The sequence below is a fragment of the Mesocricetus auratus genome, unplaced genomic scaffold (genome assembly GCF_017639785.1).
Source record: "Mesocricetus auratus isolate SY011 unplaced genomic scaffold, BCM_Maur_2.0 Super-Scaffold_100018, whole genome shotgun sequence".
NCBI classification, from domain to species: Eukaryota; Metazoa; Chordata; class Mammalia; order Rodentia; family Cricetidae; genus Mesocricetus; species Mesocricetus auratus.
In genome coordinates this window covers 3,807,843-3,833,634 of record NW_024429199.1, presented here as the reverse complement: position 1 = coordinate 3,833,634, position 25,792 = coordinate 3,807,843, and the positions used below count along the sequence as shown (strand labels likewise).

Sequence of the window (25,792 nt, the reverse complement as noted above, 5' to 3'; positions counted from 1 at the left end):
CCTTGTTGAAGTAGGAGTGGTCTTGGAGGAAGTGTGTCACTGTGGAAACAGGCTTTGAGGTCTCATATGCTCAAGCTATGCCCAGTGTGGCGCACAGCTTCTCCTTCTGCTGCCTGTGGATCAAGATGTAGAACTCAGCTCCTCCTCCAGCACCATGTCTGCCTGATGCCATGTTTCCTGCCACAACAATAATGAACGAGACCTCTGAAACTGTAAGGCAGCCCCACTTTAAGGCTTTCCTTGCCATGGTCATGGTGTCTCTTCACAGCAATAGAACCCCTAGCTAGGATAATTTCTACGAACTGGAAATTGGGAGCCAGACTGTAACGTATGCAGTCGAGTAGGGCTGTGCCATGGACCAGACAGGGTCCTTCGGGAGAGCAGGGTACTAATGGCTCCCTAAAAGTGACTAGAGAGTAACTGTAGAGCTCAAGAAAGACAAGGGTAGAGATAGCATGCTTCCCTCAAGTTTAGGGAACTTTCCTGCCTGACCAGGGAGTTCCAGGCTAGCCATGGCTACATAGTGAGACCCAGCCTCAATAAACAAATGAATAAATAAAAATAACAAAAAATTACAAACAAGCAGATACTACAGATACTGCTAAGAACAGATTAATATATTATGAATTTTTGGGGGGCTGGGGAGCTTTAAGACATTATTTCTCTATGTAGCCTTGGCTGTCCTGGAACGCTCTGTGTTTGAACCAGGCTGGCCTTGAACTCACAGAGATCTGCTTGCCTCTGCCTTCCTAGTGTTAGAATCAAAGATGTGTACCACCACTGCCCAGATTAAATTATTTTAAACAGAATTAGATTTCAGATTTATATTAAAACAATAAGTTTTGACCTTATGTAAAAAATTAACAATATTTAATTATAGCAAACTTAGTCATAACTATACCACCTTTCTTAAATTATATCTATCATAGATATTTTTGTTCTTTTTGTTTCAGGCCTTACTTCTCTCTGTCTCCATTTTGTAGTAATCCTTTACTTTGAAATAAAATCTTATTTGATGATATAAAAGGCATTTCATTTTTCTTGATTATTATTATTGTAACCAAAAATATTTTCTCAACTTGATAGTTCCTTCTTCTTTCTTTTTCTTAAAAACAAAACACCAACCCTAATGATGAAAACCACCCAGAAAGCTGAATTTGAAGCATACTGGGAGAGGCCTGGTGGTTCTTTCCCATATGATCACCTGTTTTTCCAGCCCTTTCTGTGGTCACAGCAGCAGAAACTCTGGCCTAACCAGGGCTATAAGGACAGGGACTTTTTGACATTCCTGATGTTGTTTGGACTTTTTCACTTAGAGCAGTAGCTCCTATCTTTCTGACCCCAAGACCCTTTAATACAGTTCCTCATGTTGTTCTGACCCCCAACCTTAAGATTGTTTTGTTGCTACTTTGTAGCTGTAATTTTGCTACTTATGAATTGTAATGTATATATCTGACATGGGACCCCTACAAAGAGTTTGCAGCCCACAGGTTGAGAATGGGTGACTTCATGCCTCAAAAGCCTGGATACAGGGGACCACTGGCCATCTTCTTTACTCGTCTATTATAAAAGGAGATCTAGCTTGAGGTGGCATAAAGACTACCATTATTGCCTTGCCTTTAACACCTAACATATGAAACTGAATGGACTTTTCCATTACATGGAATAGAGAGTGAGATTAAGTTTATCTCAGTGATTGGAGGTCTGTCTGTATTCTCTGGGGTTTACTATTCCAAGTTCTGTGCTGAAATTCCCTGGAGGCTTGAATTGAATTGGCCCCGTGGCCTCATAGTCCAAGAAGTGACTTCCCAGAGTGACCTGTGTAAACTCAGCAAAACAATAAAAGCCACATTCAGGTGTGGTGAAGGCTGATTGGTTGGGAAGATGGTGGAGACTGGAATGTTGCAACCTCAGAGACCCTTATTCCTTTCATTGTCCTCCCCTGCATGTGTCTGCCCCAACCCCTTCAGACCATCAGATGTGGGGATGTCTTAAGTTCACAGATGGTTCATTTCCACAATCCCGGAAGCACAGGTGGTCATGGATAGTATATGATGCCTCTAAGAGAGATTTCCTGACTGTATTGAGCCTGCTTGCTTGGGATTCCCAGCAATGTATTTAAAAATGCCTTGATTTATGACTGTGTTTTGTTCTGTAAAGTCTTCATAAAACTGCTTGACTCAAAAACAAGTTGTTTAGGGCAATGTGCATTGGTATTCTGGGAATATAGTCACTCACATATTGACCAAGAAGAGATTATCTGTAGGCCAGGTGTTGGGGACACACCTGTAATCGCAGCAGTGTTGAGGACACACATGTAATTGCAGCAGTGTTGGGGACACATCTGTAATCACAGCACTAGAGAGACGGAGATGGGAGGATCAGCTGCCTCAAGCTCTGTTCTTCAGCCATGGCAGGTTAAACCCGCAAACTATGAGCCTGAATAAATGCTCTATTTTATAAGTTGCTTTTGCTTGGGCATTTTATCACAGCAACAGAAAAGTAACTAGAAATCCCATGTTCAGCCAGCAAAACACCAAGAAGCTGGTACAGTCTGGGTCCATGGGGACTCAGGTATAGTTCACCATGACAGCAGACCTCAGCAGCATCCATGGATGCTGGTTTCATGGGAATTCAGGATGAGTTCACCATGGCAGTAGACCTCAGCAACATCCATGAATACTGATTTCATGGAGACTCAGGCAGAGTTCACCATGGCAGCAGATCAATGGATGCTGATTTTGCATGCATGCAGAAGAAAAGAGTTATGGGTTATCTGGGCTTCCACCAGCATTTCAAAGGAAGTCCCAGGAGGCCAGGGCATGTGTATAAGGATCAGAATGCTCACACATATTCTCTTACAGGGCAATGACATGAAGCTGTAGGAAGGAAAGCAAAACTATCAAATATTCCACAGGAATGCAGACTGCCAAGACCAGGACAAAGGTACCAAGCTATAGGCAGTGAACAGATCCAGCCAAAGAGAATTGCCATGTGTCTTACAAACAGCAAATCCAGGATACAGGGGCCCCCAACTTGCCTTCTCATACCTCTTATGCTGTGCATGGAGCTAAAGGATTTAGTGTCTTCCCTTGTGGGTTCGTCTTGTGGTCTGATTATTTTTATTCTGTTAGAGGAGATGTTAATGTGACTGCCCTGCCATGGTAGTTTGGAAGTATTCACATCTTTTGCTTAAAGACAGGGTCTGACTGTATTTGAGGCTAGCCTGGAACTCATGCCACCATGAGCTACCATGCCTGTCTCTTTCAATCTTTAGAAAAGCTCACGGCTGAAAGTTTGCCTTGAGTCTCAAACACTGGGCTTGAACATTCAAGCAAACACTCCAGATGTTTGAGACCTCTGAAGTATGACAGAGAATCTTGCACTGGGGCCTATTTTATTGGATGGATCATTATTTTATATATGTATAAGAGAAAACACTGTCGGGTAACTCTGTCCCAATGACAAATGATCATTGACTGTAAGGTACATCCTGATTTCAGAGGTGTCAAAAGTATGGAGGGTGTACCTTATGATGGATTCAACTCTGCATTGAAAATAGAATGTATCATAAGCATATTGAGTACTGAATACATTAAAGGGCAACTGTATCACATCCTCAGTTAAGCTTTTCATTATCTTTGATTCACTCAGTATTTGCAATGATGAGTGAGCTAAAAAGCATCCATTAATTTCTAGGAGACATCTTGCAAAAACTTCATGATGTACAGATTTAACCTGAAATCAGTCATTGTCACTGGCACACAGTGACCCAACCCAGCAGTGGTGGTGGAAACATATGACCCTTACAGAATACATTCACAAAGACCGTTCTGGAACACTTGGCAGAGTGCAGGTGGGTGATTATTGCTGAGCAAATCCATCTATGTTGGAATGCTCGCAACTTCCCAACCCCAACTGCCTTCTTCATATTCTCTGAAAGGTAGGGACCATAAACATCACCTACTTATTCATCTGTCAAAACAAGTCTCCTAGCAAGATCTTAACGTATGAGACCACTTGGTAGTTTATGGAAGACTGAAAATTTAGAAGATTTCAATTTTCTAGCTCACTCTATAAGTAGACCCAGAAAGCTTGACTGCAGTGGGTATTGAAAAATCTTCCCTCTTCAGCTGATTGAACTCTTTATTCAGCAAAGTCACTAAGTATTTCATCATCTCTAAGTATATGTCCCTTTTGTCCACGAGTGTCTCAGGAGTTTTGCCCTTATTAACTGCAGAGGGTACAGTAGAAGGACACTTCTGTGGGTTCTAGCAGAACATCTTGAGATGACCCCCTTACAGATGGTATCATTGGGTCACTCATTTCAACTACTTCAAAATCCATTTCACCCCTTTCTGTTTTGTATCTTCCCATTTAGTCTCTTGCTCATAGCCGAGAACTAGTGGACAAAGCTTTCTGGTCCTCTTGTTTTCTTTTTCCTTTGTGTGGGTGTTCCAGGGGTAAGGTGGCTAACTTATACATCACAGGAAATAAAACAGCAGTGAATATGGCCGACCCCAGACAGGTGTACAGAACGATTGGTAGATCTGGGTAGTGTCCTTGAAGAATTCCAATTACTGCAGGCATCACCATATCTCCTAGAGCAGCACCAATTACAAAGGATGCTGCAGATTTCCCGCTGATGCTGGTGTACTGCTCAATCCAGGAAACTCCACTGGGAAACGTGGTTGCCATCGAGGCTCCATACACAGAAGTTGCGATCCAGAGACAAAGAGGGCTCTTGTCAAAAAGCACCAGAAAGAAAGATGAGACAAGGCTGCCAATGTTACTCAACACAATCATGGTTCCAGGCTTTAGGACTGTTGCAAAGAAGATGGCCAGGCCCCTGCAGGCAGCAAAGGTCCCCCAGAAGATGGAGTTCAAGCCGGCTGCTTCACTTTCTTCCATGCCAACATGGGTGGTGGCGAAGGAGAATATGTAAGAGCCGAATGTCACCTCGGCTCCAACATAAAAGAAGAAGAACATGAAGAGGAGACAGAGCAGGGCCCTGTGATATTTAGCTCTTCGAGCTCTCTGAGCAGATGCCGTGGATTTTTTCTGTCTTGAGTGTTTAATACAAAACAGACCAAACAGAAAGAGAGAAACTACTAAAATATAGGTGCCAATGGAAGCATATGCCCACAGCAGGTTCATGTTCTCAGGAACTGCAAACAGAGAGTCTGTGGTAGCTTTGGAGGATCCGTTCAACACTAGAGGGTCAAAGCCAGGCGCTGTGTGGTTCTGAGTGGATGCTGATGTTCCCCAGGCCAATTTAGCCAACAGGGGAGCCAGGACAGCACCCAAGGCAAAACTGAAGTGCAAGGCCTGCATGTGTGGGGCTCCTTTGTCACCCCATAGAGCCAAGATGAGGACGTTTGCACCTGCCAGTGAAACATGGGTTAGGGTTAAAGTTAAACTGTCAGTTAGTGCAGGGAAAACCCAACAGGTCCTTACTATGTAAAGAAGCTGAGTCTGGGTCACATGGGAGAAATGCTGTGACATTTTTAGTAAGCCAACATTGGCCCCAAGTGACTCTGATTAAGGACCTGACCCACGAACACCAGAAAACTGTGTGATGTAATATCTCAGACTCACACATGGAATGCTACAAGGTGGTGGAGTACTACCATCCTGGATCCAGGAACACCAGCAGAGGGCTGCTATAAACAGTGCTGACACCACACCGGGGAGCAATACCATAGAGTTATTCATTGAATGTGTTTGAACTATTTGTGTTGAGTAGGAAAAGTTTTATCATCAGATAGAGGCCAAATAACAAAGCTTTCTTGCAACCACTTGAACGCTGTGGATGAAATAAATGTAAAACATTCCATCGGGAACCTGAATGCTCTAGGCTCTGGCGTTCCAGCTACAGGAAACTGGCACATCTTTCTGAATCCACACAACACTGTCTGAACACTGGCAAGGGGAAAACCCTAAGCAACAAGTCATTGGCTATTTTATTTTAACCAGTTGCTTTGGATAAGCACATAATTTTACTTTGTAACTCTGCAAACAAATGAAACCTGAGTTATAAAATATTGCATGAAGCAGAGCAGGGCCTCGCTTGGCCATCATCACAGAATCTTCCTGCAGTAGATTGGAACAAACACAGAGACCCACAGACAGCGAACACACACACACACACACACACACACACACACACACATACACAAACAGAGACAGAGACTGACAGAGACAGAGAGACAGAGACTGACAGACAGACAAACCGACTGACTGACTGACCTTGGAACACTTAGCCCTAGATGATGTCTCCATCAAATCCTTCCCCTCAGAGCTCAAGGAACCCAGCTGAAGATGACACAGGAAGACTAAGAGCCAGAGGGATAGAGGGAACTAAGAAAACAAGGCCCTCTAAATCAGCATGAGCAAAGCTCATATGAACTCAGAGAGACTGAGACAGCATGTACAGGTCCTTTTCATAGACGTTATGGCTCCCAGTTCAGTGTCTTTATGGGACTCCTGAACGTGAAGGAGTGGGCTCTGTTCCTGTGCCTTCTCTTGGGCTCCTTTCCTTCTGTTTGTTGCTTTGTCCAAGTCCAATGTACAAGTTTTTCTTTTAACATATATTACATTATACTAATTTCATTATTATCCCCTAAGAGCTTGTCCTTTTCTAGTGAGAGACAGAAAGGGAGTAGATCTAGATGAGAAAGGTGGTAGGGAGGGCTTGGAGGAGCAGAGTGAGGGAAAACTGTAATCAGGTAATATTATATGAGACTAATATTGGTGATATTTGTTTAGCCATAGAGACCAGGAAGTGGTGATACACAACTTTAATCCCAGCAACCACAGTAGTTAGCCATAGAAATTAAAGGTGACACACACTTTTAATTCCCAACACATGGGAGACAGAGGCAGATGGATCTCTGTTAGTTCAAGTCCACCCTGGGCTACACAAAATTGATCCAGTCTAAAAGAGAAACAGAGTGCATACAAAGGTGATCCCAGCACTTGGAGTGACACACCTTTAATCCCAGCACTGAGGAGGTGGAGACAGGAGCCATATGGCGGAGGAGAGGAATATAAGGTGGCAGGAGATAAGAGAGACATGCAGTCTGAGGAGTAGGGCAATCTAAGCAGTCTGATGTCAATGGAAGTTTCTGTCCCCCCCCCCCCCATGTAGTCATTTAGTCCCAAATCGTCACACAGCAGCAGATATATTATAAACCGTCTGGCTGATGGATCAGGCTTTTTATTGGCTAGCTCTCTCTTAATTATTAACCCATTTCTATTAATCTGTGTGTCTCCATGTGGTCTTGGCATACAGGAGAATGCCTGGCTGTCCTACATTCCTTGTAACTACATGGCATCTCTCTGTTGTCTTTCTTTTCCCTGTCTTTGTTCAGAATCCCCACCTAGCTACATCCCACATGTCCATTGGCTTTACTCACCAATCAATAAAAGCAACACATATTTGCAGCATACAGAAGGACCTCCCCCCATAAGTCTGGGGATGCAGTCTGAGAACAGCATCTCCCCTTTGTCTGAGCATTGGTAGAGGTGAGAACTATAGTGGCTGGCCTCTCTGCTCCTCTGATCTTCAGCTTCAACTCCAATATCTGACTCTGAGTTTTTATTATTAAGAACAATTAAAATTCACGCTACAAGAAAGAACATACTACAAGAAAAAGAACATCAAGGGAGAGCTAGAGAGCAGAAATTGAAGGAAGGTTCATATCATGTGTGGTACTTAGTAAGTTCTCAAATAGACACTGACAAACAGAAAAGCTATACCTGTGGAGATTTAGAACCTCTAGGAAAATTTAGCAGGAAATAAAGAAAGCAGCACAGAGTTTCTCTTAGCTCAGAAAATGGAGTATATATAACTGTATGTCTGCTTCTATGTTTTCTTAGACAAATTATGGCCCTGTGCTTGTTTAAAACCATCAACTCCTCTTATTTGCAATGGTAAAATTTAACCCCAAACACAAGTCCATTTCACCCACACCGCAACTACAGGTGGCCTTTCTCAGGGTAGCTCCTGCAAATCCGTCTCCCATAGAACAAAGCCGTGAAGTCTACCTGTGTAGCTGGCTGTTCAAAAACGCCCAAACCAGCACCAAGTGCAGCAGCTACAAGGGTGTTCTGTCTGAATGAGCACTGTTCACTTCTGTTGTCATGGGGTCACTCATGTACATCTACATCATTTTAAAAGTATTCAAGGGACAGTTGATATCATCTACTGTACTTTTCTAGTGGAGTTCCCGCCCCTGGAGCTGACACTGTTGTCTTCACACACCTGTATCCACGGCACCAATGGCAGCCCCAAAGACAGACATGGTAATGATCAATAAGACTTCTGTCTTGCAGAAAGGGATGAGATAAAGGCCCACTGTCGTTGCCACCATTGACATCCCTGGGGAGAAAAGTAAAAACTTCAGCTGTAGGAGCTGGGAACATAGCTCAGCAGTAGAATGCTTGCGTGTCTAGCATGTACGAGTCCCCACTGCAAAAATAAGCTTTAACATTAAGAATGAAAATAAGCTATGAAAACTGTATCCCTCAGGATCATCAAACCTATAAGAAGACGAAAAATAAGATTGAATTAACAATGAGAGTTACAACTTCTACAGTGGTTATGTAAAATAATGTAAATTCTGTGAGGCTTTTGTAACTTATGACCCAAACAGGTTTATGGTACCATTAGTAATCATAATAAATTATACAGCAGAGTTTTATAGCATAGAAGACATGCCAGAAATTATTTACTGTCACACATTTAAGAAACTGGGAGAATTTTTAGATGTACCCTAACAATGCTTCCAGTATATAGTTCCTGCTTAAATGCTGCTAAATTAATTAGTTTGGGGAAACAGATGAAGGGACAGGTAGTTAACCATCAGCAATAACTTATTTTCCTTTCTTTGTGTCTTGTAACATTCATCTAAATTTTCCTTAACTGTGTCAATTTAATGGGAAACTGGGACAAAAGCACGGTCTATATCATTTCACTCACAGTCCCCTGTCCCTTTATGTTCAATCCCAAATCCACAGAGCCTGTCCAGGTTCCAGGAACTCATTCTGACCCCTATGGCCCCAGAAGACCCGCCTACCCCCCATAAGCAAAGCTTCCTGGTCAAGTGGTTTTAGAGCAGAGCCCACATTACAGGAAAGGTCAGCATTCCAGGGTTGCCAACACTCACTCCCAAGGGCCAGTTATGTTTCCAGAGGGTTCAGCACAGACTCCTTCCAGCTGCCAAGGTAAGGGCAGGGGGTCTAGAAGCCCGGTTGCCAGGGAAGACACCTGAGCTCTGTCCACTTCTGTTGTCAAGCATTCTGCAGCCTGTGCTTGCCACGTGAGAACTAAGGTGTAAAGTCAGGACAGGCAGAGAACAGCAAAGGCTGGTGTTTACTCACCCAAGAGAAAGTACTGATTCATGTGGTCAAAGAGAACCCCACCAATCATGGTGCCACACAATACCCCAGAGGCACGGCCCACAAATATAAGAGACAGGCTGCTGATATTTCTGTTCACGTTCTCTGCCAGGTCTTGAAATGTGGGTCCCAGTATAGCAACACTCATTCCCTAAAATTTAAAAAGACAAAAGTGTTTTATTTACAGTAGTTAATCAATGTATAAAAAGAGTGGTAACACATTACTTTGCACCACAGAAGGGTGGGGGGGCAATGTAAGAGTGGATTCTTTAAGACCTTCAGTTCAGAGAAATCTACAATGGTAATACAATCATCGAGAGAACAGTGTGATCCCCTGGGTGTTACCTACGTGCAGCCTGCAATTTTTACATCATATAGCATGTAGCCAAGAATGGCCTTGAACTCCTGTTCCTCCTGCACCCTCCCCCAACGAAGCACTGGGCTTAGAGGCATAGACCTCCATTCCTAGTGTAAAAATTATGTAATTTTTTTGTTTTTTGTTTTCAGTTCTTTCCCTTAAGAAAGCCTTAGCTGTGAAATGGTTTTGCATATTTTCTTTCCAAAACCAGCATTTCACATTGATTTTAATGGTTCGGCAAATATACCCACACTCATGTACATGTACATACATGTCATATACGCATATATGGAGATTAAGATTCAAGGAAAACATAGTAAAATACTGAACTTGTCAATCTAGGTAAGGAGTGTGATAAAGTTCATTCTACTGCCTGGCTGCTTTTCTGTAACTTTGGGATTTTAAATACAAGGACACATATTTCAATAATCACACAAAGTCAACCTGCACTCTCTACAAGTGGAAACGTTGGCCATAGAGTGAGGATTCAACACTGTGGAATTCTGGGAGGGATAAGCTTATGAGAAAGAGCTTTTGATACAAGCAGTATCTATACTAGAGAATGAATGTTGGATTTTCCTTTCTGCTTATTAATTACATAGTCCACACATTTTTCTGTGTATATATTTCCAAACTAGGAAAAGGTAAAAACAATGGGATGAAGTATATCAAAATATTTTGCCAGGTAGTGGTGCTACATATCTTTAATCCCAGCACTCAGGAGCAGCAAGTAGGTCTCTGAGTTTGAGGCCAGCCTGGTCTACAGAGCAAGTTCCAGGACAGCCAAGGCTATTCAGAGAAACACTGTCTCAAAAAAAATCAATGAAATAAAATATTTGCTGTGGAATAATCTTTTTGAACACTGTGAATATGTGTCATTTGCATTGTTTTAATAAAAAGCTAAATGGCTAATAGAATTTCCAGGAAGAGAGGATGCTGGGATGGAGAAGGGCTGAGTCACCAGGAAACTCAAAGAGAAGCAAGATGGACATGTCATACTGAGAAAGGTACTGAGTCACATGGTATAACATAGATAAGAAATATGGGTTAATTTAAATTGTAAGATTTATTTAGCAACAAGTCAAAGCTATAAGCTGAGCATTTATAATTAGTAATAACTATCTGGGTGGTTATCTGGGAGCTGGCTGGTGGTACAGAAAATTCTGCCTACAGATATATTTGAAGGAAAATCACTATAATGACTTGTACATGATTTGTGTGTGTGTGTGTGTGTGTGTGTGTGTGTGTAAAAACAGTTTTGCTTAGTAAGATATAAGGGGTACTTTTGCTAAGGAAGTCACACACCTGTAGTCAGGCTACAAAAATGTGCTTGCTTGTGTTTTCCATGAACTACTTCTGACAATCACCAATTCTCACTGGATGGTTTGACATTAGGTGATGTGCTTTTCTAAACAATTTCCATGGTTATACAACACGCCAGAGTAAGCATTTACACACATATTCTGTATATGCTGCTTGCTTGTCTTTAGATATCTTAGGTAATTTGTATTGCTCCTATGTCAGTCCTGCCTACTGTGGGAAGCCTTTCTGACTCCCTCATCCGGGTGCAGCTTTGCTGAGCCCTCTGCAGCCAACTCCAGGTGTCAGGTCACCTGCGTTGTGGACATGTGACCATGTTTGCTGAGATTAGAAGGGAAGTCCTTCAAGTTTTCCTAAAATGTAAGCATTAGTGTCTAAGGTTCACTGCAATACTACAGTTGCATTCTTGCTGTTAAAACGATGAGGTTTCCTTAGCATGCTGGCTGTCCTTTTGCTCCTTTTGAATATTAGCACATTAGTTCTAAGCAGTACAGCCTCCTTTCCCTTGTCAGCAGGGCTGGATACTGTGGAGGATCTTACTTTAAACTTGGGGTGCTTGGCCTAGAAAACATGGATCCCCATTTTTACTGTGCTTCACACTTTACCTGTTAAGCTATAGTTCACATGAAGAACCCCAGTCCTCTGTAAAAGACCTAAGTTAAGGCAACAGTGGGAGGTTTGCATTTGCCTGTGAAGTGCTAAGTTCACTTGGGTTGAAAAGGGACAGTTTTTACCTGATATGACCTCGAATAAGTGTTTTAAACCTTTGAAATTTTGCTGGAGTTCCCCAAATCAAATCAGAGTAAAATTAGTTTCTGTTAAATTTTAAGTGCATGGGTGTCTTGGCTGCATATGTGAGTATACCACATCCATGCCTGGTGCTGGCAGAGGCCAGAAGACAGTTTTTGATCACCTGGAACTGGAGCTACAGGCATGTAACTCTGACATGTAACATGTATCACATAAGAGCTGCCATGTGGATACTGAAATCAAACCCAGGTCTTATGGAAAAGCAGGTAGTGCTCTTAACTACGGAGCTACTTCACCAGACCCAAATATCTTTCTTGACCGTGAGTTAAATAATTTGCAGGTTTCTCCCAATGGATCCTTGGAATATCTCGAAAAGATTATTCTATGTATAAAAGCAGACAAATTAAATTAATTGGGCTTATATTAAATTACATAGGAAACATAGCTGAAAAGCATGTAATGATGTAATTTCCAGTTATTTTATAGGGATATGTTATTGTTAATGTGTCTCAGAAATTATATAACATTCATAAAAATATTAGTCCTAGTAGAACAACATCAGTCATACTCCTAACATATGTAAGGGTTATATGCAACACTCAGACAGAGTGGGCCAGCCTGTGTAGTCCTAGCTAACCAGGAGGCTGGCAGGAGGATCAATCCAGACCACGAGGTTTGGTCAACATGGGCAACACAACAAGACCCACCTCATAAGAGTTGTAGGTCATGAACACGAACAACTTTCCTTACCAAATGCATCACTGTTTTGTCGCCTATCAGGGCTTTGACCATGGCCACTCTAAGTCTTGTCTCTTACAGTTAATGGTTTGGGACAGGGGTCTTCAAGAACATGCATGGCAGAGACTCTGTCAAGTACAGGGTTCTGTGACTTTAAGATGATTCTGTTGACCTGAGTAGGAGGAATTTTCAGACCTCTACAGAAGAAACCAGTGGTTCATAAACAGCAAGCTGATGTTTAACCCAGCAGCAAGCACAATAAGAACTAAGCACCAAGGAAATGACTTGGCAGATTTTCATGCTAAGTAGCCAGTGGTGAAATGATTAAACTATGTGGTTTGAATGACCTCCCCAAGATTGATCCAAGTCTAATAACCCACCATAATCTATTTGATGAACAATTTTAGGCACCTGAGTGGAAAAGCAAAACTGGTGTTTAAGGTGTTTAAGGGGATGGAAATCCATTGTGAAGCATGGTTCAGGGCAGCTTGGATGTCTGCCTGGCACTCGCTGAGTCTTTGAAGCTTGCAAATGACCCAAACATGACCAAGCATAACCAAGCATCAGGGATGGATATGAAAGTTGACTCCTAAGCAAAGCTTGGCTTTCCAAACCCTTAGTTTTGGTTGAGACAATAAGAGCCATAAGTGATAAGAGAACACTGCTCCACACAACCCCTTCCCTCAGTTTTAAACCCTTGTGGATGGATTTGCTCACTTGACACCCACAGAAGGTAATTTCCAGTACAATATTTTCCCATACATAAAGGCTCTTATTGCAACTTTGACTATTATAAAATTTAATTTCCATAAACTAGGTGTGATGATACAGTCCTAGGATCTGAGCATTTGGGAGGTGGAGCTAGGAGATCAAAAATTGAAAGTCATTGTTGGCTACACAATGAATGGGAGCCAACCTGGGCTAAGTGAAACCCTGCCTGAAAAGGAAAAGGCGCTCTCCTCATGGAGACTTCACAGAGAACTCTCCAGCAACAGCCATGCCTGTTTCACTGCACAGTGGCATTGGGGCACACTCATGAACTAGCTCCGTGGCCTCAGTCCTGGCAATTCCTAATTGATGGCAACTGTATCTGCTCCCATTGGAGATCATAGACAAAGCCCTTGTGAAAACTCACTTCAAGACTGGAAATACTTAGAGGTCAAGTGCTTGCTGCCCTTGCAGAGGACCTAGGTTCAATTCCCAGCGCCCACACAAGATGGCTCATTGTTTCCTGTAACTCCAGTTCCCAGAGATCTGACACCTTCTTCAGGATATCATGGCACCTGCACACACATGACGAACATAAACACATGCATGAGAAATAAATGGTCTTTTAAAAAAAAACCAGTTGCATCCCTACTGAGAGAAACTCGAATAATCCCAGGGTTTTTTTTTCCTTCTCTGCAACAAAATGTACGGGCTGCCAGTCCTGTATCTTTGTGTCTTACTGGAAGGGACTGCGCCTGTCTGCTCAAATTGTGCCTGTGCTGGAGACCATAAGGAAAAGCTGGTCAGGGACATTTCTCCAGAAAACAGACACCAATATCATTATGGGTCACTTCACTAAGATCATGGACAGATCTTCTCTGTCATTGCAAAAGCCACATCATTTTCCTTTCCCTCTAATACCTGGTGTCCCAGTCTCTCCCTTTCCTTTGAGGGAAATATCTGGTCCCATAATGTGGACACAGCAAAAGTTATAGCCAGAAACCAGAGCGATGCTGGGGTTGGGAGCTAGGGGCTCCCACATCAGGAGACAATATCACTATCGCCATGGTGTTCCACATTTCCAGGGAATCCTCATCACACTGCAAAGGGGTGGAAAGCTCTCCTTGACATGCTAGAGAGCTCTGCTCCTTGCTTCCTACACTCGATGGAACGACAACACGATCTTCTCAACAAATAACCTAGTACCTTCAAAAATAGAAAACGTGGGGCTGGAGAGTGGCCTTGGCAGTTAAGAGCACCTGCTGCTCTGAAGGGGACCTGGACAGGAGTCCCGGCACCCACATGACTCACAATGGTCTGTAAGTCCAGTTCTACTGGTCTCCATGGGCATCTAGCATGATTGTGGTGCACATATATACAAGCAGGCAAACACTCATACACAAAATAAAAATTCAATGAGAAGTAGGAAACTGGAGTGTTATTTGCAAATGGTATCTGCATGTGCACTCCCACAAACTGAATTACCTGTGAGTATAAAACGAAATCTCACTCGTGTCAATTAGACACAGTAAGGTCCATTTCCACTGAACGTCTATACCCCTATTGTGTGCCAAAAAGGATCACAAAATGCATCCCCCCAGACATGGTTAGATCTATAAACTTCCTGATGGCTGAGCAAATCTACCGGCATCTGCTCAGACTCTCCTTCCAAGGACGCATTCCCAGTCTGTGGAGAGTCTCGGCCACCTTCAGCCTCTCCTGATTGGATCATACTGTTTGATCTGTTATTTCCTGACTTTTTATAGGATTCTTTGAAATGTCTGAAACCTTCTGATAATGAGAGGCCAAAGCCATCAATATGTACACTTAGCACCTGCCCTGCGTTAGTAAGAGAGAAGTTAGTTTTGAGGGAAGAAGTTTCTAACCGGGTTCCTGGGAGTTTGGGCTCTGTAGCTTTGGGGTGCTGGTTATATGGCATTTGTGATGAACACTTAAAGTTAGGGGAAGGAGGAATCTTACAGCCAATCAGACGCTCCAGAGCTTCAAGGGCATGAGAAGCCCCTCTGAAAGATGAGTGGGAGGATTGGTATTTCCATAAATTAGTGAGCAACGTTAGTGCTGTGGACTCCTCCCTCCATGTTGGGGCTGGGTGTGGAGATGAAGAGAACACTGCTCCACACAGCCCCTTCCCTCAGCTGCTGCTGCTGCACAGTGAGGCTCCAATCGAAAGACGCCCCAGGGGCTGGTGCAGCTCAGGGGGAAGAGGCTGGAGGTTCAGGTTTCAACCCCAGCAGAACATGACAATACTGCTGTTTCTCCAGACATGCTTTGCACACATTAAGGGAACTTCCCTGGGGAAAGGAAGGACCATGTGATTGTTCACAGGACCAGCCAGCACTTGATCTGCAAGCATCCAGCGATGTGGATGCCAAGCCTGATGTATCAAGGCTTTTGAGTTGTCTAAAATCATGTGGCTCCTGTTACCAGACAACCTGAGAAAATGGAGCCTCCTTGGTCACCACCAGCAGAGAGCAGCCAGGAGCTGATGTGGTTCCTGGGAGTCTTTCTCTGACTGCTGAGCCTGTGTCCATACCCAGCCTGCATGATACTGAGGCTTTTTCATAATGGTGAGCTGTGTTCTGCTGCCGAGAACTTTCTACAATTCACTGCTTGCAATGGAATTGGGGTGTAGGAGCTGTTGAAGGTGCCAAACACTTTAATGTTTGTGCAAGAAGAAGAAGATCAAAAGTTACATCTCACCCAACAAATGCTGTTCAATCATTAAGTGCATGTCTCAAGTTAAGGCAAGTGATGGCCACTGGGGCAGTCCGGCTGTATGTGAGAATACAGAAGACATGGCCCTGTGTTGATGACTCTTATCTGTGAGCTTTTCCATGTAAATTAAAGGTGTTTGGAGTCTACTCTCATACAAGAGATTTCTGATGCTATGTCTAGATTTTTCTGAATCAAAGAGATGGCTCAATAGGAACCTCAATTTAGTCCCTGGGGCCTACATAGTGGAAGGCATGAATGGACTCCCTCAAGATGTCCTCTGGCCTCCATGAGCACACCATGGTGCTAACACACACACAAAATAATTTGTAACCTGTATCCTAAAATCTAGAATTTTGGGTGCCCTTCGCTTGGGTTTTCCTGAAGGATGAGTCATACTGGGGATGCAGACCGTATCTCTCAGAACCAATGGGCTGTTGCTTGTTAGTGTAGCATCCTTAGACCTTTGCTCCAGCATGTGCAGGCCTCAGCATGGCCTCAGCAGGCCTCAGCATGGAGGAGCGTGAATAGTACTGAGGGGCAGGTCTTTGCCTACTGTGTTCTCCTTTCACAACCGCTTAGCTTCCTACACCCAGAGTGTGCGTCAGCAGTAGGATGCCAGACAGCGCTTCAGAGAAATTCTGATAGTTTGGAGATTTTTGGAAATACTTGGGGGTTTGCAGAGCACGAGAACAGTGGAAGAAGCAGATGCTGAAGCCAAAACCGAGAAATGGAGTCCAAATGGAAGTCAGAACTCCATGGCCAATCTTAAAATGACCCAAAGGTGGTGTCATATAAATCAGTTGGAAAGAAAACATTGCACAGATTTCAGCAATGTATTCATCCATAGTAGAATTTCAGTGACTAGCTTACTTGTCATGCTTTTCAGTAGGCTTGCAAGATCTGCACTTCAAAGTTAATAGTTTTTGGTTAGTGTGTTAGTTCTTGGTTTGGAAGTTTTAGCAAAGTTTGTAGAGTACTTGCCTAGCTTTGTAAAACCCTGGGTTCATCCACAGTACTTCAGAAACTGAACATGTTGGCACATACCTATTATCCCAGCACCTTGGAGGAGATGTCTGGAGGATCAGGAGTTCAAGGCCATTATCAACTACAGAATGAATTCAGGATCAGCCTGGGACAGAGATTTTTCAAAAAGAGGAGGGAGGAGGGGTAGAGAGGGGGAAGAAAGGAATTTTATTTTAGCTTTTTATTAAGACAGAAAACGGAAACATAATTTGTTTAGACTTTGGTCATCAGGGGATCACAAAATGACAAAAGAAGTCAATTTGTAAGAAGTTTTTCTTGGGGTTGGAGAGATGACTCAGCAGTTAAGAGCACTGTCTGCTCTTCTAAAGGACCTGAGCTCAATTCCCAGTACCCATATGGCAGCTCACAACTGTCTGTAACTCCAGTTCCAGGGGATCTGACACCTTCCCACATGCATGCAGGCAGGCAAAACACCAATGCATATAAAAATAAAAATAAATAAACCTTTAAAAGAGAAGAAATTTTTCTCCCTCTGGAAAATAAACTTAAAATTACACATTCCAATCTTAAAAACCCGAGAGATTTTTGTAACAGTCTTAATTTCAGGGAGTCAATCCAGTGCCTGTCAATTTTTAACAAAATATTTGTTTTCTTAATTATGTGAATGTGTGTGCTGTGGAGGGGAGGTGCGCACGTGCCTAAAGGGACGAAGGCATCAGGCTCCACAGCTGGAGTTAGTGGTCCTTGCCAACAGCCTGACCTGGATGCTGGGAAACCAACTGTGGCCCCAGCAAGAGTTCTGCACTCTTCATCTCCACAGCAGCAAGTTATTGATTTTACCATGCATTTATACAGTAGTTTTGGAATCTTGCCATAAAAGATACTAGCGCAGCCCATAAGAAAAGTGTAATATGTAGAGTACATTTGGAATTTTTAAAGGTTTTAATTGTGTATCCATTTCAAAGTGTTGGGCAAACTTGGTGGTGACGGGGAGTGACAACAGTGAGGGCATGCACAATTAATTCACAGTGTTTTGAAAGTTTAATTAGATGAAACCACAATAGTGTTGAAATTTGGTAAAACTTAAGTGCTGATTTTTAGTCTGCTGTCAAAAGTTTTTAAAGCTCTTTTTCTTTTTGAAGCATTTATACTCTTTTTGGTTTTGTGTCTTATTGTGGACTTCAGACTACAGGCATCCTCTGCCATGCTTCAGGCCAGTCCTTAACCCCAATGCATGTAGGACTTCAGATTAAATTCAATGTTGTTGGGGCTGTGCTGTCTGTGGAACTTACAGAATTAGTAATTTTCTTCAGGAAAACAGAAGATTTTTGTTTCGTTTTTGAGGTCGAACCCCATGTAGCTCATGCTAGCCTCAAACTTGACATGTAGCTGAGGATGACCCTAAATCCATGATCCTTCTGCCTCACTCTCAAAATGCTGGGATTACAGGTGCGTACCACCTCGCCAAACCTGGACACTTCTTTACATCAAGCAGCCACCCCAATCCCACCCCTCCCTATCCCTACCCACACCCTCCACCCTACCCCTACCCCCACCTCCCACCCGCGCCCATGACAGGGTTTCTCTGTGTAGCCCTGACTGTCCTGGAACTCACTCTGTAGACCAATCTGGCCTCCAACTCAGAGATCCCCCTGCCTCTCCCTCTTAAGTGCTGGGATTAAAGGTGTGGGCCACCACCACCTGGCTACATCAGGCGACCTAACAGCTAACTATGGGCCTTGATAACCATCCTGCAAGCAAGACCAATGGGAGTCTAATTTTACTGGGCATCTACTGCATGAATTTTATTGTTTTATCTTGATCCATTTCAGTTTCTTGGCACTATCCTCCTAGTGACCATCATACTGACTCCCTGGTACATTGAACCAACTCTCCTCGGGCCCTTGCCTGAATCCTTGAGAAGTGCTGTAGCCCAGGCGCTACACTGCCAATGCCCAGAAATGGGCCAAGGTGGTAAATGAGCTACAATAAAAATGCTCCTCCTACACGTGGCATTTTGTTCTACATGTGACATTTTGTTCCGCCTATAGATACTGACACAGATGTTCCTGCAACTTTACTTTGTATAAAGAAAGTGCAATGGATGTTTCCAGGCTCTTCTTTTTAGAGGGTATAGCAAGACCTAAAGGCTAACAAGATGGCCTTTAGAAGACATTCCTTGGACTCTTAAATAAAGTCTCCAATTCATTTACATTTTGAAGCATTTATCTAAATGGTTCTATTATTAATAAAAGCTCAGGAGTCAGATACTGGGGTTAAAAACCTGGTAGATCAAAAACGCAGCAGAGGAACAAACAGCTGACCCTCTCTCTCCACACTTCCCAGATCAAAAAGGGCCCCAGATTCCCTCTAAGTCCCTTCCCTACACTTGCCTGTGCCTCTCTATCAAACCGTATCCTGAGTCCTCCAAAATCTCTATAGCTATTCTGGTCATTGACTCTGCCTTATGATTCAAGGTCAACTATATTAAGAGCCTGTAGTGTCACAGTATGATCAAATATCCCGAACAACATTTCAAGAGCTATTGATTCTAAATGCACCTCTCTGCTCCACAGGCAAGTGTGTGCCTTACACAGGCGGGATTCGTCAAGGACTAGGGACCAGCGTGAGCCCAGGTGCACAGCAAGCAGCTCATACTAGAAAGGGGAACTTCCTGTCTCCAAGGACTCAGGACCCGCCCAGTGAGTGCTCAGTAAGCACATGCAGCGATTTCCTTCTCCAGAGCCATCAGTACAACCTAAGAAATGACTGTGGCTCAGAGGACTCGCTCTCCCAACTCCCCCGGATCACAATCACGAAGCAATGGAGAGGGGAGAAGTTTGCCACAAATACTGAATTAAATGCACAGCTCAAAGGTTTGCCAAAAGCACTCTAGCCTTGCTCCTTGCTCTGTGAAAATCATTTATGCAATGGAGGCGTTGATTTGAAGAGGGTCGTGGGCAGAGTAAGAGGCGTTCTCCGCTCTGCAGCTTTACCAGCTGTATAGCCCAGAAAAATGATCCCCCCACCCCGCCCCTTGCCATTACTTCGCTGTCTGCAAAATCAACCTGTGTGTATTTTAGTCAAGCCACCAGAAAGAGAAAATTCTCCCCAAAGTAGATTTTTTTTGTATAATAATTAAGGAGCAGAGAGCAGTGGCTACAGACCTTGGCAACCTCTTTTCAGTCTCCCCAGTTCTCTGAGGGACCCTAAGAAGACAGACTGTGTGGTGAAAACTTGTTAGACAAAATCAACCGCGTTCTTGACAGTGGCCCTTCATGATTAAAACTGTATTAGTGGATGAAACTAAAGTGCCCAAGGTCACACAACATGAGACAGGAAAGGTGAGTCCAGGGGAAAGAGCAGATCCCCTGCAGGAGGCTCGCACCCCACTCTGGGAGGGGTACAGCCTCAGCTCTCACCAGCCCCAGGAAGGCTGCATACAGGACCGCGGTGGAGAACCAGCGCAGCGTGCTCCTGGCCCGGCCACTCCTCCGGGAGGTCCCCGAGGCCAGCTCGCTCTCCGCCGGGGTCTCCGTCAGGTGGAGCCGCTGTGCAGCAGCCGCGGGCCCCGCGCTCCCGGTCTTCACGTCCAGCTCCAGGTCGGCAGCTGTGGCGAGCTCTCGCGGCGGCGGACGGACTCTCGGGGCTCTGTGCTCCCGCTTCTCCAGGCTCCAAGGTCCCTCCTGGCACCACCTTCCCGCAGGGACCGTCCGGACTCAGGACCTCAGGCGGCTGGACTTCGACCCTGGCCGCAGCTGGCCACTGAGAACCTTCACTCTCCATCTTGCAGAATCCACCGTGTTCCCGTGATGGAAGCAGGCGTCTGGCCAACCAAGAGCGAGAGTCAGACTGGAAATCATGGTAGTTGCCTAGGAAACCGAACTCCGCGTGAGTTTGAGCTGCTGCTGCAACCTGGCAACAGGGGCTTGTGAGGCTTAGCTTGAGTGAACTGGCAGGCATGGGAGGGGAGGCTGTCCTTACAAGTCCCATCCCTGTCTTGTGTCCACTCCTGAGCTCTCCTAGTCTGTTTTTCAGTTTTCAGGCTACAGACACTTAGTGAAGCTCTGGAACAGACTCTAGGAGCCACAGCGATCCTCACCAAACTCCAAACCTCCGCTGTCACCATAGCTGGTCCAGAGAGGATCCAGGTGTAGAGGGCTCACCCAAGGTCAGTCAGCAATCACTGACCTCATCAACAGCCGAATATCTCAAGGCACATGTATGGGTTCAAAAATGGGGTTTCAAATGCACACCAGCCCGAATTCCCGCAAATGATTGGAGCCTGGCACCGATTGCCATGGTTGCTGGGTATAGTCATATCGGCTGAGGGAGGCTGTACCATTATGGAGTGGGAGGCAGCTTTTTTCCATTTGCTTCACTCAAGCCAACAATGTGATGTGTTACTAATCTATCTAAAATATGTTCTATCATTTGAAAACCTCCTCGATCTCTACATCACTGGTTACTTACACTGAGAAAACAGTCTTTGATAAGATCCAAGCTGGAAGGATTTTTGTTTTTGTTAAACAACAACAAAAACTTTTATGCCTGTAATTACCCAGTTGCTGACTCTTGTCAACTGTTGCTTATTATTTATTGAATCCTAAAGACAGAACAAGTCATTATTTATGTTTAATGACACTAAAGAAGTGTAAAAATTTGTAATCTGTTATGTCATTTAAACTGATAGGTATTTACATACCAGATTATGTTGACCATGCAAGCCGTTGATAAAATTAGGAAAAGAAAAACTACAGCAAATTATTACTGGCCCTCATCAGGATAAAACAATTTTCAGGGGGAAAAGAGACTAATTGTAACTCATTGATAGAACCTAACTTGAGAATTATAACTCACGATGTCAGATTAGTATTGAAAGTTCTCCGTCTCTTACAGAAAAACATAAAACTTAAACTTCAGGTTTTTAAAAATCTCCAATTCAGAGTCTGCTGTCTTTTTAAATCCTTCCAAAGATAGGAGGCTTGCCCTCATACTCCGCTGTCCCCCATGCACCCCGAAGCTGAGGGTCTCTGGCACCTTTGTCTATGCTCCTCACAGCTGTTCGCAGATCGTTCCTGGACATCCTCCGCTACTCCAGCCAGTGGCCTTGCTCTAAGATTCAGTGTTCCAGCCTCACACCTTTATTTGCATGGGCTTAACACCAACTCTTGAGGCATTATCTCTGGCAATGGCTTTACTTCAAAATCTTCAAATAAATCCAGTATTCCCTTTTCTTGCCACAATTTCCCATTACCTCATTTCCACCATCATTCCCATTGTACCTGCTCTTTGATTTTGGGGTCATCCTTTGATGACTCCATTTCTCCCCACGTCCTTTCCCCGTCTGTCAGCTCTCTGTCTTTGTTCCCTCCCTCACCGAAGTTAATGTGGACTCTAGGGCACCTCCATGAATGGTCTCCGTGGTAAGCTTGCTACTTGACAGGGTGGTGGTTTTACCTGCAAATTAAATAACTCTAGCTTCTTTAACCTTCTGTTAAGACAATGATTAATTTGTTCTCTGACAATTTCATATTTGTGTATCGTGCAGTATAATGCTGCATTATGCTTACTCTAACTCTCTACCCTCTTTTATCTTCCTCCTGTCTTTGTCACCCCCGCCCAGGTCCCTTTCCGACATTCATATCTGTCCGGGCGTCTGTGTTGTGTGGGTTGGTCAAAGAAAGAGGTCATTTCAAGATGAAATTCTGCGGGCTGTGTGGCAGCAAGAAGGTTCAGTCTCCGATGAACTGAAGCTTGAACGCCGTGCAGAGGCAGATTTACTGGTTCTTTGGGGGGATTCGAGGCAGGGTTTCTCTGTGGCTTTGGAGGCTGGCCTGGAACTAGCTCTTGTAGACCAGGCTGGTCTCAAACTCACAGAGATCCGCCTGTCTCTGCCTCTATGTATTGGTTCTTACACAGCGTTGATTTTGAGTGAAGTATTTCCTCATACCAGGTCCTATTTAATCTATCTGTCTCTCTGAAGGAGAGCATCATATGTCCTCATGAAGTGCTGTGTGACCCTGAAAATGTGATTCATATTTGTCCAGAGGCTTTGCTGTAGGGAGTAAGGAAGCAGGAGAGAAATGTGAGAGGGGTGTGTGTGTGTGTGTGTATGTGTGTGTGTCTGTGTGTGTGTGTCTGCTGAAAGGGAGATGTAGCTGAATGTGCAGAGAAACAAGGGTGAAGAGATGTAGCTGAGTGGGTAGAGAGACATGGAGGTTGTAGCTGTATAGATGAGAGATGAGTACGTATGAGAGATATATGTGAGGGAAGAAGTGTGGCTGTGAGGAGAATGTGGAGATGTGGCTGTGTAAAGAGGAGGAATGTGAACGTAGCTGTGTGGAGAATATGTGGAGACTGTGAGGAGAATGCAACTGTGTGAAAATAGATATAACTGTACAGAGATGTGTGCCTGTGTAGAAGAGAGATGTGTGTATGTAAAGAGAGATATATAACTATGTAAAGAGATGTAACTCGGTAGAGAGACTGTCAAGAAGGAGATTATTCAAGATGAAGTAAAAGAGAAGGTTACCATTAGGAAAGCATGTGTGTTTCCTTACTGACACTCAGATAGAAGTCTGGCCCTCAGAGAGGAAATTTTCTTAAGTCCCCACTGCTCTGAAGGCCTTCCTTTCTTCAACCCTGGTTGTAGACCTGGGAGCTGCCATCCCAGTATGCAGTATTGTACATTTTGTGGTTGAATTTTTTAATTTAATTTAAATCTTAAATAATTAAGGAATTTTCTTTTGAATTTTTAGGAGTAATTTATAGTCTCCATTGAGGTAAGATCTGTTGTACCCAGTAAACATCTTCTTAAGGATATTAATATCATAGGCAGCTATTAAGATATCATCTATATAGTGATAAATAATAGATTGAGGAAATTTGCTTATGAACCACTTTTAGTGGTTGACTTATAAAATAATTGACATAAAGTTGGACTATTTAACATTTTGTGGGGAAGAACATTTTTGTTTGTTTGTTTGTTTGTTTTTGGTTTCTCCATACAGGATTTCTCTGTAGTTTGGGAGCCTGTCCTGGAACTCACTTTGCTAGACCAGGCTGACCTGAAACTCACAGGGATTCATTGGTCTCTGCCTCCCAAGTGCTGGGATTAAAGGTCTGTGCCACCACCTCCTAGCCTTGGGGGAAGAACTTTTTATGATATCATTTTTACTGGCTGAGCATTATTATAAATAGGAGTGGTAAAAGGAAGTTTTTTTTTATAAAGGAACAGTAAAGTAAAGAAGTACTCTTTTAAATTAACAAATATTAACACCCCCCCACACACACATGAGTGCTCATCTCTGTGGCAGAGTGGCCTTCAAAGGAAATCAGTTTGTGAAGCATGGGGTGGGGTCAGAGGAAACGGCTTTGTGGTTCACAAAGGTCAGAAGACTCACGCTATGAGACGCCAGCTCTCCCCTGCTTGCTATGCAGACTCAGTGTAAAACTTCCACTGTTATGATGGTTTGAATGAGAAGGGCCCCCATAAGCTCATGCATTTAATGCTTTGTCTCCAGTTGGTAGAACTGTTTGGGAAGGGCTAGAAGGCGTGTGTCCTTGTTGGAGGAGGTGTGGCGTGGGGGGTGGGCTTGTTGGAGGAGGTGTGGCTTGGGGGGTGGGCTTGGTCCGCTCTCACTGTGGCATTCCCCTCTGCCTCTTGCTTGCCCATCAGATGTAAGCTCTCAGCTACCAGTGCAGCACTACGCTCGCTTACCTGCTGTCCTGCTCCCCACTAGGATGGCCATGGAACCACCATCTGAAACTGTAAGCCTCAATAAACTCTTTCCTCTGTAAGTTGCCTTGGACGTGGTGCCCCTTCACAGCAATAGAAAAGTAATTAAGACATAAGTTGGCACCAGAAGTCGGGTATTGCTGCCACAGGCTTGATTGTTCTGGGCTTTTTGAGGAATGTGGAAGACTTTGGGACTTTGAACTAGGGAAGTGACTGAATGCCGTAAACAAGGCTTTAAGGGAAGTCCTAATAGGAGCTTGGAAGACAGTAGTGCTGAGAGCAATGTAAACTTTGGAGGCCCAGGTCAATGAACTCCAGAGGGAATGGTTTTAGCTTCCAGGCTAAAGACAGTTCTTGTGATATTTTGGCAAATCATGGGTGCTTTCTGTCCTAGTCCAAAGAGTCTGCCTGAAACCAAATTGAAAAGCTTTGAACTAATTTCATAGATTTTAATAGGCAGAGAAGATTTCAAGGCAGTTTAATGTTGATTCTGTTGTGTGATTATTAGAGATCACTGTTATGCAGACCAACAATGAAAAAGAGCAGGCAGGGCAAAAAGAAATACAAATGTATGGTTTGAGACAAAAAAGAGCACAAGAAATTAATGTTGGAGCCTTAGTTGGTAGTGAGTAGTACCTTCAGGGCAAGGCCCCACCCAGCTCATCCTGCATCTTGTGAGAAGAAAAACCCTTAGGAATGACCTGTCCCTAGAGAGCAACAACAAACCAAAGCCCATGGCAATACAATTCAAGAAGGGTCCTGGTTCTAGGTTACATCCCAAGCAGGCAGCAGAACTTGGCAGCTCTGGTCACATAGTTCTGGTGTTCACAGCATGAAGGGAACATGAATAAAGGGGCTGTGGAATCATCCTCTGTGGTTGAGGAAAGCTGCTGAGGCCAGACATCAGGGGTGTCCCTGCATGGAGACCTACGTAGGCCATTACATGAAGCTGTAAAGGTGAAGCCTGGATTTCACTGGGGACCCCAGGATGTTAGAGATGCCAGAGCCACAGGTACCTGCCAAGGAGAGCAGCTAACGGGGAGTGGAAGCTACCC

General features: G+C 43.9%; 1 protein-coding gene across 2 annotated transcripts; it reads right to left on the bottom strand.

Moving 5' to 3' along the window:
• Positions 1-4,132: 4,132 nt before the first annotated feature.
• Positions 4,133-20,707, bottom strand: LOC106021399 (sodium-dependent glucose transporter 1A). 2 transcript variants are annotated; one of them, XM_040758290.1, is made up of 4 exons: positions 20,419-20,707; positions 9,385-9,553; positions 8,267-8,383; positions 4,133-5,384 (listed from the first exon to the last, which is right to left on the bottom strand). In XM_040758290.1, the coding sequence occupies exons 2-4, from the start codon at positions 9,548-9,550 to the stop codon at positions 4,390-4,392; spliced, it is 1,278 nt and encodes a 425-aa protein (XP_040614224.1). In that variant the 5' UTR covers positions 9,551-9,553; positions 20,419-20,707; the 3' UTR covers positions 4,133-4,389. The 2 variants fall into 2 exon arrangements, with proteins under 2 accessions (XP_040614224.1, XP_040614223.1); XM_040758289.1 differs by having other exon boundaries at positions 20,164-20,562.
• Between the last annotated feature and the right edge of the window lie 5,085 nt (positions 20,708-25,792).

Excerpts from the sequence above, each read along its gene's own strand:
- LOC106021399 (XM_040758290.1), bottom strand. The coding sequence starts at position 9,550 with ATGAGTGTTGCTATACTGGGACCCACATTTCAAGACCTGGCAGAGAAC. Across the intron at positions 8,384-9,384 it reads GAATCAGTACTTTCTCTTGG|GGATGTCAATGGTGGCAACG; the intron begins GTGAGTAAACAC and ends TTTTCTCCCCAG. Across the intron at positions 5,385-8,266 it reads CATTGGTGCCGTGGATACAG|GTGCAAACGTCCTCATCTTG; the intron begins GTGTGTGAAGAC and ends TTTCACTGGCAG.